General features: G+C 34.5%; 1 protein-coding gene across 3 annotated transcripts in view; it reads right to left on the bottom strand.

The window, feature by feature from the left end:
* LOC126976263 (rho GTPase-activating protein conundrum) overlaps window positions 1-19,632 on the bottom strand; it is a 142,733-nt gene that overhangs the window by 87,656 nt on the left and 35,445 nt on the right. Inside the window, exon 1 of one of the 3 annotated variants that reach the window (XM_050824521.1) lies at window positions 18,330-18,639. The exons of 1 other annotated variant lie outside the window; for it this stretch is intronic. Coding sequence is in view for 1 of the 2 variants with exons in the window: in XM_050824520.1 (XP_050680477.1) it covers window positions 18,232-18,243 (12 nt within the window). In the remaining variant the exon portion in view is untranslated. Of the gene's footprint in view, window positions 1-18,231; window positions 18,640-19,632 lie in introns of those variants that run through there. One more of the 3 variants, XM_050824520.1, reaches the window with a different exon arrangement.

Here is a 19,632-nt window from a genome sequence, read left to right as displayed (position 1 = left end):
CCCTGTAGTCAAACAATAAATGATACCATGTAATATCATTATCGTGTGTTCAACACTTAATTGGATGCAGTTATAACTATATTTTATAACATAGTCATACGTGTAATATTTCTACTCGATAAGCAAAATGAATAGTGTAAAGACTGTTATTACCTGTTCAGAGATATTTAGACATTCCGTGGTTCCGTAGTCAAATGCCAAAAATCGGAACCCTTATATATTCGTCATGTGTGTCTGTCTGTCCGTCCGTATGTCACAGCCACTTTTTTCCGAAACTATAAGAACTATACTGTTGAATATTGGTAAGTAGATTCTTTGAACAGTATTAAGATTTTCACACACAAAAGAAAAAAAACAACTAATTTTGGGGGTATCTGGGGGGTGGATAAGTCTTTACAAATGATATTGAGGTTTCTAGTATAATCTTTCCCTTAACTGAATAGTTTGCGCGCGAGACACTTCTAAAGTGATAAAAAGGGGGGAACATCCCCTGTTACTTCTAAAATAAGAGTAAAAATATATGATCTACATAACCATGCAAACTTCCGCCGAAAACTGGTTTGAACGAGATCAAGTAAATATTTTTTTTATACGCCATAATCGTATTATCAATTACTTAATTAAAAAAAAATACACTATTATTAAAACATCGATCAAGGCTACAACGACTGAACGTAGTGTTTAAATTCTCTTTGACAACGACCGAACGATTCTGACAGTGACAGTTGACAGACGACTAAAGAGAAAAGTTTTCCAACTTTTTTCTAGTCGGCCTAGCTTGTGTTAGGTAACTAATTACACATATAATGTGTAATAACCATTTTTTTCATAAATTAATTAAGATATAAAAAATTAAATGAGTTTTAAGTATTTTAAAAGACTACATTTTTTTAGGTTAAATCATTCCAAATTTGACGACCTGTATAGCCGAGTGGTTAGCGATCCTACCTACTAAGCTAGAGGTCCCGAGTTCGAATCCCGGTAGGTGCAAGCATTTTTATGATGAATATGGATGTTTGTTTCAGAGTCATGGATGTTTAAATGTATTTATGTATGTTTATATGAATTAACGTATGTTTAAGTAAGTATATTGTATTAAATATATCATTGTCTTGTAACCCATAACACAGGCTATATGTGCTTAACTTGGGGCAAGATAATTTGTGTAAAAAGTGCGTCAATATTATATTATATTCCAATTATAAAATTTTAAAGAGAAATCCATAAAACTGCATGAATTGATAGATTTTATTATACAATTGTCGATCAGTGAAACCAGTCGTTTTGGAAAGCTCTCAGGCATAAATTACACAACTACAATATATTTCGAAGTCGCCTATCTTCTCCAAACCGGATATCAGACCTTACCCGCTTTGACGATGATATTGTAACGTCATTTATCTGCGACAATTAATTTAAATGTGTTTTTTTTTAAACTGTAGCCGCGTTGGGCACTTTGTTTATTTTTTATGAAAATAAGGGACAAGACAAGCAGGACGTCCAGCTTATGGTAGTTGATACGCCCTCCCCATTACAATTCAGTGCCGCTCAGGATTCCTGAAATACCCCAAAAATTCTGAGCGGCACTACAACTGCGCTTGTCACCTTGAGACATAAGATTTTAAGTCTCATTTGCCTAGTAATTTCACTAGCTACGGCGCTCTTCAGACCGAAACACAGTAATGCTTACACATAACTGTTTCACGGTAAAAATAGGCGCCGTTGTGGTACCCATAATCTAGCCGGCATCCTGTGCAAAGTAGGTAAAAGGTAGGGTGGTAGGTGAAAATCTTATGAATTCACGTCACCGACATACTCATGTCTGGCACACGCAATAAATAAATAATTAAAAAAATATATATATATTTACATACTTTTTGGATAGGTAAAACCTCGGGAGTTGGCGTCACAACAATTGTTCTCGTCACCTTGAGACATAAGATGTTAAGTCTCAGACCGGAAAACAGTGATGCTTACACATAACTGCTTCTCGGCAGAAGTATGTGCAGTTGTGGTACCCATAATCTAGTCGGCACCATGTGTATAGGAGCCTCACACTTAAGGTGTCCTTTCTAAAACTGAAGTATATAAGGCACTTGGTGTGGAGGAAACTGACATTGATATTCCAAAGAAGACACATCTTGAATAAAAAGTAACGTTGTTGGTACAAGGACGCCAGGATATGCCATTACAAGACCAGGTCCAAGGTCAAGGACGAGAGTCAGACAGGGTTAAGATCGCATTCAATGCCGGGAATAACAATGCAATGCAGCCATGCAGGTGATACAGAATATACAATAATATAATAATAGTATAAGGCAGGGGTGCTCAAGCTTGAACTAATGGCGATCTACCTCAAAATTGTTAGACTACGATCGATCGGCTCTGAGAGGCTTCAAGTATGTGTGATGAAGGATTGTCGTCTAGGTAGAGTGTCACGATGACATAGATATTAGTTTTGCGCATAATATGCATTATTTAGGCAAGGTAAGTGTAGGTCTGCTCTTAAATGTCAATGGAAAAACTCATAATTATTATTCAAAATTGCGAGTTTATTGGTTCTTACAAAACAAACGCGTTCTAAAGTTCTAAGCTTAATTAAATAGTGACTTTGGATGTTGAAGCGTGACACTGCATGTCCTGAGCATACTTTTCATAAGAAGGTACGTAATTACCGATTTTAGTTTATTATACCGGATTTTTTTCTCGAGACCAACTCAAAAAGCACTCGCGATCGACCAGTCGATCCCGATCGACCGTTTGAGCACCCCTGCTATAAGGTATTGTCTGACAAGTTTTTATTTTTCTAGTTGATACCGGATCTTGTCACCGATGTTATGGATCGGATGGATCAGAACTTCCATGTGTTTGGGGCTACGCCTTTCAGGTGAGTATTATAGTATTCCAATTTAGCGGATTTCTAGCCACGATAATATAATAAAATGATTATGAAGTAATTTATAACCTAAATCCTGGAACAAACACTAATATAGCAATTCTCGACTAATAAAATAAAGTAATTAGATGATACCATTACGAAAATGAGCATCTAGACGATTATATTCACGCTCAAGTAAGGTGCAGTTAAAATGCATGCGCAATCTTATTTGGCCATAAAGTTTCCTAAGAGTTAACTGCCGAGTTTGTGTAACTTTTAATAATACTTACAGATAAGCGAAATTTTATGCCCATGTGTAAACTGTGGGTAAACAAGTGGAGACCCAGAATGACTTACAAATTACACTATGGGAGATTTGATATAGCTTTAATTAAGTATAGCTGATACCTCGCGACTTCGTCCGCGTAAACAGGACAAGAACACTAAAACCTATAACTTATGCTATCGCGACACTTTTAGTAAAAAATTATGTGTTCTACAAAGTCGTAGTACATTGTTTTATTCTATCAACAATACTTTTTGCAGCGCACGCGATGTAAATATTATTTTAGGTACCTAACTTTGTACACCTTGGGGTATTATTGGAATTTTAGTAAGGGTCCCTAATTTTTTGGAAAATATAATATAGCCTATATTAATAACATTGAAAGAATTTTTCAATTCGGTTCAATAGTTTTGGAGCCTATTCAATGCAAACAAACAAACAATCAAATCTTTCCTCTTTATAATATTAGTATAGAAGAATAGATTAAGCAAGATAATTTTTATAATATTATTACGTACTGAAAGACCCAGTGTTGGAAGGCCCCAAACACGATGGTGCATTGATATTTAGTGTCTATACAGTACATCTAAATTCAGTTTAAATTCAAATATTATTATTCAAAATAGAATTCAAAATCACTTATTGGACGTCAAAAACTACCACCCATTCAAAATAGACTGCCTCAGACCTGAGAAGAACGGGCGCAAGAAACTCAGCGGGTTTTTAAAAAAAATATGGATTACAATGTAATATCGTACAATAAACATTTTTAATTAAAGAGCCTGAAGGTATTCGCTTCATTCCCAGTCTGTGGTATCATTAAGAAAATCGTTTATGCTATACTAACCTTTCCCACACAAACTTTTTTTAACAATTCTTTTAAATTTCGTAACACATTTGTTTTATACATTTTCTGGGATCATATTGTAGAAGCATACACTTCGCCCAATAAAAGACTTACTAACTCGACTTAACCGAGTGGTAGGTATAACAAGTTTATATTTGTTCCTCGTGTTAACATTATGATTGTGAGTTTCTAGCAAATTCCTCAATATGCTTATGTACATATAGAACATAATCAAGAATATATTGAGAAGCAGTGAGAAACACCCGAGAGGAAGACCGCAGATGCGGTACATTTGGTGCGGTTGGTACGAGGATATCAAAAGACTGGACAAAGTGGTTGGAAACTGCTCAAGACCGTAAAAGATGGTATAAACTGAAGAAGGCCTACACCTTAGAAGTTGAGAACGGCTTAAGAAGAAAAAGAAGATTGAGAAGCAACAGTCAAAATGTTTATTTCTTTAAAAAAATCTCTTAATGATTCTTTAGGACCTAGGTTATAAATAGTAGCTAACAACAATGTATTAAAGCTGTTTAACCATCAGTAACTAAAACGAGAGGTATTTAAATTCAATAATTTAGATGATACACCTTTACTGCAACAAAGAGGACACGTATTAAATGCCAAATGTTATTTTAAGCACCCCTACACTACGTGGAGAAGCAGCTGTGTATAAAATGTTACCTGATCGTTAAAATAACGACAAAAAAAGCCAAGAGATGGACGATCGCGTTGTTGAATTCAATAGGTTATTAGTTACCTCACAATGGTTTCATGGCAAAAAGCATTGTATTACTATTTATAAATAAATCAGCAAAGACGAAACAGACGTGTTAAAATTTATTAAAATATAATGTTATGTGTATTAAATTATTTATAGAAGATGTAAGTATCTATTATTCATTTTAAATGTTTTTGACGACCCCCAGCTTAGACGACGACTTTAGCCCAGTGGTTAGTGATCTTGCCTACTGACCTAGAGGTCCCGGTAGGTGCAAACATTTATATGATAAATATGAATGTTTGTTTCCGATTCATGGATGTTTATAAGTATTTATGTATGTTTAAGTAAGTATATTGTATTAAATATATTATTGTCTAGTACCCATAGTACAGGCTATGCCTAGTTTGGGGCAAGATAATTTGTGCAAAAGTTTGTCAATATTTATTTAAAAAAATTCCGTTCAACTCACTATAACAAAGCACTAGAAATTTTAAATATTACTTGACAAAAATTCAATGCCTGATGTTTATTGAAGTAGGTTTATAAAAAACACTTTTGTATTACTTAATATAAAATATAAGTATATTTTTAGTACTACCACCGAAAGATCGGAAAACCGGTAAGAAAGTCAACAATAATTGATATAAATATAGTATGAATTTAACGAGTAAAATAAATAAGCTATTAATTATATAAAGACAATTAAAATATCTACGGAAAAAGAATAATTAAGTTGTATTTAAATAAAATAAATAAGAATTCATTTTAACTTATGCAATTTCAACTTCTTTGTACAATTATTATTCAATAATATTTTCTAAGTGCTGTAAGATCGTAATAAATCCAATTAAAAACAAAACAAGATATAATGAAATGAATTTTTATCATCTTAAAAATGAAACGCGCAAAAATTTTGATTGATATGAGCGAAAAACGATGATCACAAAGCGTGAAGTGTAACAGAGTATTAATTAACTAAAATACAAATATAACAAGAAAGCATTAAGTCAACACGTGTTTTTTTGTATCGTTACTCATTATATGAATCCAATTATGAAATACCAGAAGCCACATAGCTATTTTAAATTATCTGTATATATAAAAATGAATTGCTGTTCGTTAGTCTCGCTAAAAGTCGAGAACAGCTCGACCGATTTGGCTAATTTTACTCTTGAATTATTTGTGGAAGTACAGTGAAGGTTTAAAAGGTGAATAAATATGAAAAAGCTCGGAATTAAATAAAACAACAATTTTGTTTTTCCGTGTGTGTGTGTGTGTGTCCCCCATCGTTCACAAATCAAATCGGAAGAATAATTTAAATTTAATAACTAATTAGAATCTTTATATCGCTCTGCGGAGGTAAAAATAAACTTTATTTTAAGTAACTATAGTTAGGTATTACCTATATAGATATTAGGTATATAGGTAGATTTTATGTACGATTTAATATTTGGTAGGTCTGGGAATCGGTCGTCATCTATTTTTTATACCCCAATTTTTTTTTATTACTTTATATGACAATACAACGTTTGCTGGGTCAGCTAGTAAGAAATAAATCTACTCAAAAATATATTATTTTACAGTCCGATGCAGTAAAAACTAACTCGTAGTACTACCAAACAAAGATGCTTGATATACATTGCTGGTTTTAGTTAAGAGAGCTGTCACGTCTTATTTTTAAAACGCGTAATGATTATAAATATATCGATACGTACACTCGTATATTAGTTTCATGGTACGAACGCTATTGTTAATACTAATATTAGAGCTGTTGGGTCGTTAGAGTGTCACAGAAAAAATAAAACACTTAGATTTTATAAGTTCCGTTGCGGTCAATCTTCGTAGTCTGCTGCGATAGCCTTTGGTTTCCCTGTTTATGGGATGGTTTGGTGTCACGGGTGTGTTCATTTAAAGTGTCTTCGGCCCAGGTATGTAATTAACAAATATTCCTTAGTACGACGATCGCAAATTTTTGCAATATATCATTAAAATATCAATTTTTTAGGACTTCGGGAGGCACCTTTAAACAGGATACCGGCTAGATTAAGTGTACCACAACGGCGCCTATTTCTGTCGTGAAGCAGTAATGTATAAGCACTATTGTGTTTCGATCTGAAGGGCGCCGTAGATATTGAAAATTGAAATATTTGGGTAAATTAGACTTAACATCATATGTCTCAAGGTGAAGAGCGAAGGTGCTCAGAATTTTTAGGTTTTTCAAGAATCCTGAGTGGCAATGTAATGTAAAGGGCAGGACGTGTCAATTACAATCAGCTGAACGTCCTACTCGGAGACGAGCATGATGTGGACAGGGGCGAGAGCCCCTTACTATCACTTACGTCCACTTTGATCAATTAATCAAACAGTGCGAATTTTTATGCACTTTAAGTCCCAAAAAATCCATTATAAAGCTATGAACATACCGAGTGATTAAAAAAATATTTTAACTGCAGTTAGTAGAACCTATTTTAGGTACTATTTGGTATCTATTAAATTATAGAAATCTCTTAATTTGTAATATTTAAAAAAGCATACAAGGTATTTATTGTCTCAGAATTTATCACTTTATTCTTTTTGATGTCACTTCTAACACGGAGGTACCGTGAACAAAAGACGCTCCCAGCATTTTTTTTAATAAAATAGAAATCTTAAAAATAGTATTTAGCTTAGAAAGACATAACGATTGATGACAGTGCGATAACACACATGCGTGTAAGTGTAGTCAGGAAGGAAGAAACACAAAATATAATGAATAATGGTGAGTAACGCTGGCACACTGCCGTTACGTAACACACAGATCTCATGAATCACAACACTATCTTACATAACTCGATCTAACACTAATTGATGTACTTTCCATTTCGCTTAAATTCACTTAATTTGCTTCCACCTAATAAGGCTTCGTTAAACGTAATGACACGTTTGTTAATTATACGTTAATTAGATTTTCACTAGAAGAAACGTGTAAAAATAAAATTAATTTTTTTTTATGGAAAAGGAGGACAAGAGCGTACCAGCGTACGGGTCACCTGGTGTTAAGTGATCACCGCCGCCCACATTCTCTTGCAACACCAGAGGAATCTCAGGAGCGTTGCCAGCCTTGAAGTCGTGCGTGGAAGAAAGTAATCAAGATGAATATTACACGAGCCGGAATACCATTAAACTTGTTCACCAGCCGACAACGTTACTGCGATTCATATAATGTTACAAGAGAGAATACTAGATTGTTCTTTTATTCAATTTTTTATGGAAAAGGAGGACAAACTACCGTAAGGGTCACCTGGTGTTAAGTGATCTCCGCCACCCACATTCTCTTGCAACACCAGAGGAATAACAGGAGCGTTACCGGCTTTTTTGAAGGTACCCATGTCGTATCGTCCCGGATACAAGGAAAGACATTCCACAGCTTCGTAGTACGTGGAAGAAAGCTCCTTGAAAACCGCACTGTCGAGGACCACCACTCATCCCGATGGTGAATATGATGTACTAACTTAATATATATATTATTATGAGATTAATTGAGGTAATGGGCGAGACGTTTACCTAATGATAAATGATACAACCTGCACATTACAATGACACCCATGATTCTTGATTGAACCTAAAATTCTGAGTGGTAGCGCAACAGTGATTGACACTTTGAGACATTTTTTTTTTAATGAAAATAAGGGACGAGACGAGCTGGACGTTCAGCTGATGGTAATTGAAACGCCCTGCCCATTACAATGCAACACCGCTCAAGATTATTGAAAAACCCAAAAATCAACTGCGCTCGTCACCTTGAGACATAAGATGTCAAGTCTCATTTGCCCAGTAATTTCACTAGCTACGGCGCCCTTCAGACCGAAACACAGTAATGCTTACACATTACTGCTTCACGGCAGAAATAGGCACCGTTGTGGTACTCATCATCTAGCCGGCATCCTGTGAAAAGGAGCCTCCCACTGGTATTTTAATGAAAATAAGGGGAAGACAATTATGGGGCAGGATTCACGTCAAATAGGTCTTGGGAATAGCCACAAGATGGACCGACGATCTGGTCAACATCGCCCGGAATACGTTGGTTGAGAGCAGCGCACGACCGATAGTCGTGGAGATCCTTGAAGGAGGCCTTTGTCCAGCAGTGGACATCTTTCGGCTGAAATGATGATAAAGAGGTACCTATTCGAAAAACTTATTTCGTTTTCTACGTATGTTATAAATTGTTACAATTTTTATTGACCTAAGGATTTAAATAATATTATGATTGTTTGAAAATCCTTTCCTTATTTATATCGTACCTACTAACTTTCACGAATCGTTTCAAAAAATACTTACTTAACTTTATAATTATATTTGTTTCGCGAATCACCCAAATTATTTGTTTGTATATCCATGTCACATAAACTCCAATTTAAAACCTTAGATATACATGTCTAGAAACAGCATCTTGCTGTAAGGAAACGTATGAGAACCGGCCAGTTTTATTACTTTAGTGTGCGTGTCAAGCTACGTCATACATCTACGATATATACTTATTTTAGTTAGTCTATCTAAACATATATATTATCTGAGGCTTGAACTTATTGCATAGTATTTTTATACAGCCATAACTTTATTTGCCGATCAACGGCTATTTTTGATTTTGTCTTAAACAAATTGCTGGGTATAATATTAAAAGTTGAATAAAAAATAAAAACCTAGGTTTACTGCAACACACTCGTGTATGAATGAATCTGTACACAGATAATGATTGCAACATTCAACCTTAAATAAGTCTCACTCTATTTGCCGTAGACAATGATCTGTGTCGCAAGAGCAACAACAGTTAACGTTGAAAATTACTACGCATAGACTGCGTACCTTTTAATAAGAGCAAATGCTATGAATCCTCTAGGAAACAGACATAGACTAGATACAGACAACAGTAAGATGCGCGCGCATTACTATAACACAAAAGGGTGAAGCAGGTTCCTAAAATTTTCTGACGTTTGCGACATTCGTATTTTTTTTTTGTGGTTTCTTCGTCCATTATTAGGATAGGCAAAGAGTTCAAGCCCGTACAGCCGTATTCGATATTTAATAATAAATAATTGTCGAAGCCATCGTTGCAAGATTTTTACAATATTGTTCTTTCTACAAACGTTGAATAGCTAGAGGAATAAATAATTTTATGGATTTTTGCTATGTTAGGCCAAAGAAGTTTAACTTCTTGCGTGCATGCATAAGTACACACACACTTTTTTTTATGAAGAATGAGTGAGCGTCGTAGCTCATTGTATCATGAAACATCCGTGATAATAAAGGAGTTCGATTTTCAAATACTAACAATAACGCAATGTCAGACGCTTAGAATGCTGACTTTTTTGAAGCAGACCATGTTTATTTATTTATTCATTTATTGCACCAACAAAGTTTAGAAAGCTGTGGAATGAACTTCCTTGTGCGGTGTTTCCGGGACGATACGACATGGGTACCTTCAAAAAAAGCGCGTACACCTTCCTTAAAGGCCGGCAACGCTCCTGTGATTCCTCTGGTGTTGCAAGAGATTGTCGGCGGCGGTGATCACTTAACAACAGGTGACCCGTACGCTCGTTTGTCCTCCTATTCCATAAAAAAAACAAACAAACAAACAAAACAAAGTTTACACTAAAACGTACAAAATAATGCAGACAAAAATATAAGTTGAGTAGCAATAAGACGCACAAAGAATATTCATATGTAAGTATAGCAAAAATTTTTTAGAGATTATATCATAAATTAAAATTTAACTCACAATTAAATTAAATAACATTACATACATAATTACGATTTACAAGTTAAACTGGCACTCAAGTGCGAGTGAGACTCGCTCAAGAATCACAATAACACGATGTATTCACAAATACTTTTGTTAGTAAATCTATTAATTGAATGGCGGCCATATTGGATTCGCCATCTTGTTTTTTTATTTGTTGTTATATTGACAAGCTAACCATTATCTATTTTATGCTAACAAATGATGAGCCGGTTTACACTTTTTATTTGTTTTTTTACCTAGGTATAAATCTATGGTAGGATTGAACATATACTATTGTGTGATAGCGACTTAAGGAATGGTATAGTATATCTAGCATAATTATTATGCCATCATCTCAGCTAACCATTAATGTTAATTTATTACTTACTTTAATTTATTTATTTATGGTGTATGTGGATGATGCAGCTACTGTACTCAATAACTTTTGTATTAATTTACATTTACTTTTTTGACTTACTCGTGTAAGACATTGACTATTTGACGTTTGAGTGTGTCTGTTGCATCATTTTACATATTATATTGTAATTTGAAATGATTTATAAATCGATGTACTTAAATGTAAATCTTGATAAAAAAAGAGTGGCAATGAGTATCTTGCTAGTTCTTCTCATTAGCTCAACCCTTTACGAAGTAGCGGTAGATTCAATAAGATTTTGTTTTTTTACATTTATAAGTGTCATTTCCGTGACCTACGTGAATAAACTGATTTTGATTTGATTTGATTTACCTACTAAATACTTACGTCGGCGCTACCAAACTGATTTATCCAGTGGCACAATATTATGGAAATCCTTATAAACAAACATAAAAATATTCTTTACACAATATAGGTAACTATTTTTCTGTTCAAATCTACTATTTAAAACTAAGATCATTATTGAATTATTCCAAACTGAACATTATTTCTTACTCGTTATATTAAAACCCCACGCACGTATCTATACGAACAAATAGATCGTTCGTATAGATTTATTCTACGCAAACACATAGAGAATAAACCTATTAATTAACACATCGCTAAATACGCAGGCTAAAATAGATCTAAACACGATCGGCAGTGATTGTATTATTGTATGCACCTGCACAGTTCCTTTATGAATCTCATACGTGCTATGATTCTAACATCTAAGTTCAAGGTGATCGTGTTACAACGTACATTAGTACCAATAAGTAATACCTAAGGATCATATTCTCATGTAAGTCGTTCGAGCATCATAATATGATAATAATAATAAAGACATTTAATTCCGAACTAAAAAACATTTAACATTTGGATAACCAACAATCTTTAGCTATAAAGTATAAACTCTAAAATGTCTCTGAGTTGCGCGTGCCGATTGGCAAAGGCCTCCTCCAACGATTTCCACTCTTTTCTGTTTTGGGCAACTCTTCTCCAGTTAGGCCCTGTTGTCAATTTTATTTCATCTTCCCACCTTGTGTGCCATCTCTTGGGTACAATTCGGTAAGTCTTTTGCTCCATTTCCCCACTTTATCTCGCATCATGTGCCCTGCCCATCTCCACTTTTGTTGGTCGATTAGTTTGAGTACGTCGGTAAGTTTCGTAATATTCGTAATTTTTTTTTTTCAGCGTCATAATATATTAACGGTCAATTTTGTTGTATCATAGAAGCAACACTCATGATAATTTGCAAATAGAATTAACAGCGAAGACTGCATTGAATTTAATATTGTGTTAGAATATAAGAAAAACAATTGTTTATTAATTTAAGTGTTATATTTTAAGTAACAATGTTTTCCGATGTAACCGTTTTTTTCCTTATTGAAATAGATAAATAAATTTTCTTATAATTAATACCACTGCACCAACAGTCCGATCGTGCAAAATTATAAGCTGTTTCATTATTTTTTAATGAAAATGATGGATAAATAACAGTGAAATAGCTGAGTTTTACTATTTTAAGGTTGATTAGATATTATGAAAAGCCTCTTTCCAAAAGCAATTACTTTTTCTCAGGAACGGATGTAAGAAGCAAATGTAAGAATGAAAACATCAAATTTGAATTTGAATGAATGTGAAAACATGATTTTTGATGGTGGAAACCATGAGTGCAGTCTGTAGCTATTTTCGGACAGAACTTTCAATTAATTCCTTGCAGATCTTTCATAATACTCAATAAACATGTTGGTTCTTCAGAATGATGTTTGTGGTAACAATAAATTGGTATGATTTCACGTGGATGAAATCAGAAATGCAACCCTAAAAAACTGCATTCCAAAATCGCGGCAAGCAATTCACAGAGAAGCACATGTTTACCTTGTACTGTAGACAACAAATTACGCAGAGTATACAAAATATACATAAAATAAAGCTTTTTCTTATGAGAAAGTAATATTCCACTTTGTTGAAGATAAAATTTGAACCCGACCTCTTACTTTCCAAGAACCTCGTACAACAATAATAACAATTAGTTACCGAACTTTAAATCCACCATCTTTGTGACGTCAGTCACAGTCACTTCGAAAATTTCCAATCGATCAAAACTACAATTTGCAAAATGACGACTGCCTACTAATCTCACGAACACGATACCTTTAGTAATTTCTGTAGTCTGACATTTCGATAAATTTACAGACTTTTAAGTTGATCTTGTTAAGATTTCATTTTCGCAAAGATTAAATACTATCTTGATATTATTATATCAGTTTTATTACTATATTATTGTTGGGGATATATTTGTGAAGCCTCTATTCTTGAATACGCAGTAAACAATTACTACCACTCACAAATTACCACTCAAAAATCGTTTGTCCTCCACAAACGAGCGTACGGGTCACCTGGTGTTAAGTGATCACCGCCACACACATTCTCTTGCAACACCAGAGGAATCACAAGAGCGTTGCCGGCCTTTAAGGAAGGTGTACGCGCTTTTTTTGAAGGTTCCCATGTCGTATCGTCCCGGAAACACCGCACAAGGAAGCTCATTCCACAGCTTCTTAGTACGAGGAAGAAAGCTCCTTGAAAACCACACTGTGGAGGACCGCCACACATACAGATGGTTAGGATGATATCCTAACTTATGGCGTGTCGTGCGAAGGTGGAATTCGGCGGCAGGAATCAGGTGCAATAATTAATTTATTAATTAATCCTGACGGGATACTGATGAGTTTGTCTGCGATTATCCTAATATACATTAAACAGTATAATAACAAACACCAAACGCACAATAATTGCATTAACTTCAAAGTATATTTCCTCCAAAACGAATTGATCATCGGAGAAACGCGACCACAAACAAACCTCAATCGACGTGACAAGAGAAAACCCACTATTAATGCACCAATGATATATAGAATGGGCAAGTGGAACACCACAGTGCACTGCATGAAAGCAGATAATCTCGCTGTAATTTCGCCAACTGTGTCTTTTTATGCTTCTTAACTCGGTAGTGCTCACATTATTATAGTTAGATTGCTCTGTCGTACGTTGCTCTTGTAATCTAGATTTAAAGGAGATCTACTTGGAAAGTTTTGTTTAATTTTTAGATAAAGGGAAATACGGAAGGTTATAATCTCATGTCGTGGTGTTTGTAGTTAAACTCCTTCGAAATTTTGAGTGCATATTGGGTAGGTAGGTCTGAGAATCGTACAACATCTATTTTTCATCTCCCTAAATGTTAAGGGTGGTCCACGCCAATATTTTTTTGACATTTTTTTTTAAATTTGTTTGATTATGAGTCAGCATTAAAACATACATCCAACTTCAAATTTTCACCCATCTACGATCAACAGTTACTTTTGTATCGCGATTTTAATATTGGCAATACAACGTTTGCTGGGTCAGCTAGTTGAATAAAATAATTAAATAAGCCTTGCTGAATAGCTATCACCTGTAATTTATTAACATAATAATATTTAAAACTTCCATTAAGTTAATAAGATTTACTTACCGGTAGACTTAGTTGTAATAGTAGGTAGAATTCAATCTATTAATTCAATAAAATATAATATATATCTATCTATTTATATATATAAAAATTAATTGCTGTTCGTTAGTCTCGCTAAAACTCGAGAACGGCTAGACCGATTTGGCAAATTTTGGTCTTGAATTATTAGTGGAAGTCCAGGGAAGGTTTAAAAGGTGAATAATTAGGAAAATGCTGCTAAATTAAATAAAAACAATAAATTTGTTTTTCTTTTGATGTGTCCATACATAATTTCTATGAGAGAATTCACTGACGCACGGTTTGACAGTTCTGCTGTGAAACAATTTCATTACGACAGCAGGGTGCATATTAAAACATTATTTTATTTATTATATAGAGAACAACGTCTAGCTAGTTCAATATAATAATCAAAATACTTCAATTTGATTTTTTACACCCTAAAAATTATCAAACATCAAATTATAGATAAAAACATTCTTATTCAATTAAAAAATAAATATTCTTTCCCGGCAAGATATTTCGGCTATTCAAACGCGCCATTTTGTTTCTGTGGCGTCAGAGTATATCCCAAGAATCTATATCTATCTTCTATATATATAAAAGAGAATGTATGTTTGTATGTAATAACTCCTAGACTATTCGACCGATCTCAATGAAATCTTTTGTAATAGATTCGTTGAAGCTCAAGGAAGGTTTACATATATAATTTATATGGCAAAACAACGTTTGCCAGATCAACTAGTTGTATTAATAAATGTATGGCCAGTTTTTCTCCTTCGGTTATACTGCGAAAACTATTGAACTGATCAGAATAATTCTTGTACCATTAGATGCAGCGTGTTTCGGAAAACATTTGAGTATGTAATATGTTGGCGATTACTTATTTAGAACCTATTTTTTTTAACCTAGAAATGCCTATAAATTCACAATACAACTAATTCAGTCCATGACATTTCATTACATGTCATAATTCACACAATGAGCGGGTGCGGGGTATTGTTGGGTCAGCACTTGTCTTGGTAACAATTCTGGTGAAATGTATTAAATTTAATTAATTATTTGACCAAAGGCAAAAACTTACTTGCCACATATGGTCGTATTCGGTACGGCCAGGCAACCACATAACCAGAACCCTAGAGGACGATGGACTGTTCCACGGTAACAGTAAGAACCCTACCAAACCGATACTGCTGAAATATATATATTTTGTTCAGTAAGCAAAATTTTAATATTATAAGCCATTATTTCATTATTACGATATTGTATATCTTTATATTGCGTAGTAATAAAATTACATATTATGTATAACACACTAACTTTAGTACCGGTGAATAATCTCTTATAAATCAATATAATTGGAAGATAACACGGAATTGTAATCGAGATGGAGATTGCAATTGAGTGAGATAAGAATGAGCGGTATTGCAAAGCGTGGCGCTAGTGATGCGTGAAATATCATAGCAACTGACCGATTCACTTTCGTTCGAAATGAAAATAGTAATCGGCGAATTAGTGAACTAGCGTGGCAACTCTTACGACTTTCCCGATGCGGGCGCAAGGACAAGACAGTAAATAAAAACTAAGGGTTATTGATTGTTGACAGATCGATAGACTTAAGGGAAATCGGAACGAAACTTTTTTCACATAATAGAATATTCTAGATTTTAAAAAATACATTTGCTTGGATTGCTTGTAGTAACATAGAAAGTTACAGTAAATTTTGGCCACAGCGTGGAATTAAAGGAGCTGAAAGACCTTGCAATATTTATGCTGTCCTTGTAGAGGATATGGCTAATTGATGCACCGTGTTTTTTGATTAAATCGTTATACCATATTTCGACTTGAAGAATGAACCACGAGGAGTACCAGCCACTAAGGTAAATATTGATGAATTAAATGCAACTGTAGAAGTAGATTACGAATTACGAAGGACTTAGCGACATAGTTAGATGTTGGCATCCCGCAATATAGACACATTCACCTTGAAAATCGGTAAAATAAAAAAGTATTAAGAATGGGTATTCCATTATTTAACTAACATAGGGCCACATAACTACCACAGAAATGAAGAGATTATAGGCGTGTGACATGTGATGAAAAGTAGATTCTATACGATAATCGCAAGCGAACAACGCAATCGCTAACTCCAGCTCAAACGTAACAACAATGCCCTAAAGCGAAGCTCCTCCGTATAAAATTGTTTGGTAGTCACTTCATGGTGTAATTCACCACAACGTTATCAGATCTGGTTAAGCAATAACAACAGATTTCTATAGTACTGAACTTCCAACAATAATGCCAAAATTCGCATTGAGGCAGCCCCGACTAGTCAACCAATATTCACCATTATATCAGGATAACGAAGATATAACACGGCCCCAGAAAACGTTTTAACTCTACAGAACCTACATTTAAAAAAACTCCGAGATCGTCTGTACCTACTTGTCACAATTGCCCATATAAATACCTTTCTCCGTGATTCGGATAATTTTTAACATGGTAAAAATAATATTTTACAAGAAGAAATACAACATGCCTTCGTTGTTTGTGGAGTTCAGGTCTACAGAATTCTACCGCGAAGGCATAACCCTTCCGGTGATATGGCAGAAATGTATAGATCATTATTATTTCAGCCGAAAGACGTCCACTGCTGGACAAAGGCCTCCCTCAAAGACCTCCACGACGATCGGTCCTGCGCTGCCCTCATCCAAACTGTTCCGGCGATCTTGACCAAAACATAGGTCCATCTTGTAGCGGCCTACCAATACTGCGCCTTCCGGTACGTGGTCGCCACTCGAGGACTTTTCTTTATATATATAGATTACTAGCTGACCCGACAGACTTTGTTCTGTATTTAATAAATAAAATAATGTTTTTATATGAATTTGTCAATAATATGTCATAACATTAAAAATTACTTGGTAAAATATGCACCCTGCTGTCGTAATGAAATTGTTTCACAGCAGAACTGTCAAACCGTGCGTCAATAAATTCTCTCATAGAAATTATGTATGGACACATCAAAGGAAAAACAAATTTGTTGTTTTTATTTAATTTAGCAGCATTTTCCTTTGTATTCCTACCTTTTAAACCTTCCCTGGACTTCCACAAATAATTCAAGACCTAAATTGGCCAAATCTGTCTAGCCGTTCTCGAGTTTTAGCGAGACTAACGAACAGCAATTCATTTTTATATATATAGATAGATAACGAATCTAAATACTTCGAACGATCGCCTGTCTCATTTATTGTCACGAATACATAGCTACTGAATATAAATAAAAAACTTTTGACCATATATATTGTTTAAATTCTATTAGGTACAAACTTCCAATTTTTATCCGTCCTAAATCCTAACGTTTATCATAAAGGAAAAAACACTCCGTAATAATCATTTTAATCCTAACCGTCCATTTGAATATTCAGTTTTAATACTTGCATGACGTGTTTACATTGGTTTTAGCCAAAGTTTTGTCAATTGTTTAGTTTCCGATTAACATTTTATTCCTTATGAGGTCTAGTCTCAAGGTTTTTAAAATATGATTTACTTTACTTGTTAAATTGACGAAAAACTTGACTAGCTTCTTTATATTGAGTCGGTGACAAATTAAAACCGTAATATATACACAAATTAATTATAAATACACTATGTGATGTAAGTTGCATATTAGATACAGAACATGCCTTATCTTATCTGTAACGGCACTATCACTCAATTAAAATACAATTAAAGACCAAGTTTATTACTTGATGATGCGGTTAGAGTATACAAGATGATAATTAAGAAATACATACTAGTACATACTGAGTACTAACCAATTTCAACATTTGCAATGAAGATGTTTACCACAGGTGTTCAAAAACAAAAGCTCTCAAGTACCAGTTAAACCATTAGCGTTCACACACACACTCACTTTTACCAAACTCTTGCGAGCTGCCACTGACCACTTCGAGTTGGGCCTAGATTGGATTTATCGCCACGCGTCAGTATCGGCAGGCAATATTTTTTAAAGTCGTTGCACTGTCACAACACTATAGGATTCGTTTGATAAATTTAAATTATGCACTTATTAGTTTATACACTTAATGCGCACGGGATTGTCAAAGTTATTGTAACGGAACGCGCGTTCACATTCACAGCGCGGCGCTAACTGACATGCCGATTGCAGAGTTGCCGCCGAACGCAGTGACTCGGGTCACGACTGAGATATCGAATCGAGAAATAATCGAGTTGACTGCGTACGGAGTAGGCTGGTGATTGCACTGTCGGTCGTCGCGTCGCCTCACGGCCTTAGCATTGCGCCTCAGAGGCCTCCATTCATTTTCATAATCAACCTGTTATCTCCACGAGCATTTCGAATCTCACGAAGCTAAATTTCTTTCGTAACCATATGAGATAAAATCGTCTGAACAATAAGATGTTCTAGTTAAAACAAAGAATATAAATATGAATGTGTTACAAAATATATAGAGTAAGATAAGAAAATGACATTAAATAATGACAGCTGGACAAATATATGAATCACGAGTCTTGAACAATATACCTAGGTACCTACGGCTTGATTATTGAATGAAATTCGATACAGAGTTATTACTCATTATATAATGTATAATAATTTTTGTACTGTTTGTTAGTGGGATGTTTCTTTGTATGTGGGAAGTAACGGCTTCCCACATACAAAGGAACAGAAACAGCTTGTAATGTTAACCTCTGTTTGTGTCTTGTTTTAGGACAAACAAAGACTCAAATAGACGACTGACCAACGCAATCGCAGTGACACCCAGAATTTTGGCTTTAACAAGAATCTTGAGGCTTGGGGCAGGGCGTATCTTATTATCACTTTTTCTCATAAAAAAAATTGCGAACTTGTTAATTGGTAGGCTATATAAAACTAGTACCTACCACTAGTAAAAATTGGTACCAATTATAATTGTGCTTTTCTTAAATTAAGGTGGTATTATCATTTTTATGTTTTAGATTATGAGTTATGACGCAGTTGGCAGTAGGTAAGCGGCTTGTCATTGTAATTTGTAACCGCAGATAAAAGAAACCTGTTCACAGATGTCGATAGATCCGTGTTAGCGTTGATGCATTTCCGTTTCCCGTTGCGAGTGTGACGATCAATAGAAAGTTCAATCTCTCCTTCCATAAATAGGCTGAGTTATGGGAAATAAGGGCAAAAAGAAGAGGAAGTTATGTCTATACATAAGATGCAT

The sequence above is a fragment of the Leptidea sinapis genome, chromosome 40, assembly GCF_905404315.1.
Source record: "Leptidea sinapis chromosome 40, ilLepSina1.1, whole genome shotgun sequence".
Lineage (NCBI taxonomy): Eukaryota > Metazoa > Arthropoda > Insecta > Lepidoptera > Pieridae > Leptidea > Leptidea sinapis.
Note: the sequence above shows the minus strand (reverse complement) of the source record. Positions and strands in the feature narration are given on the sequence as shown.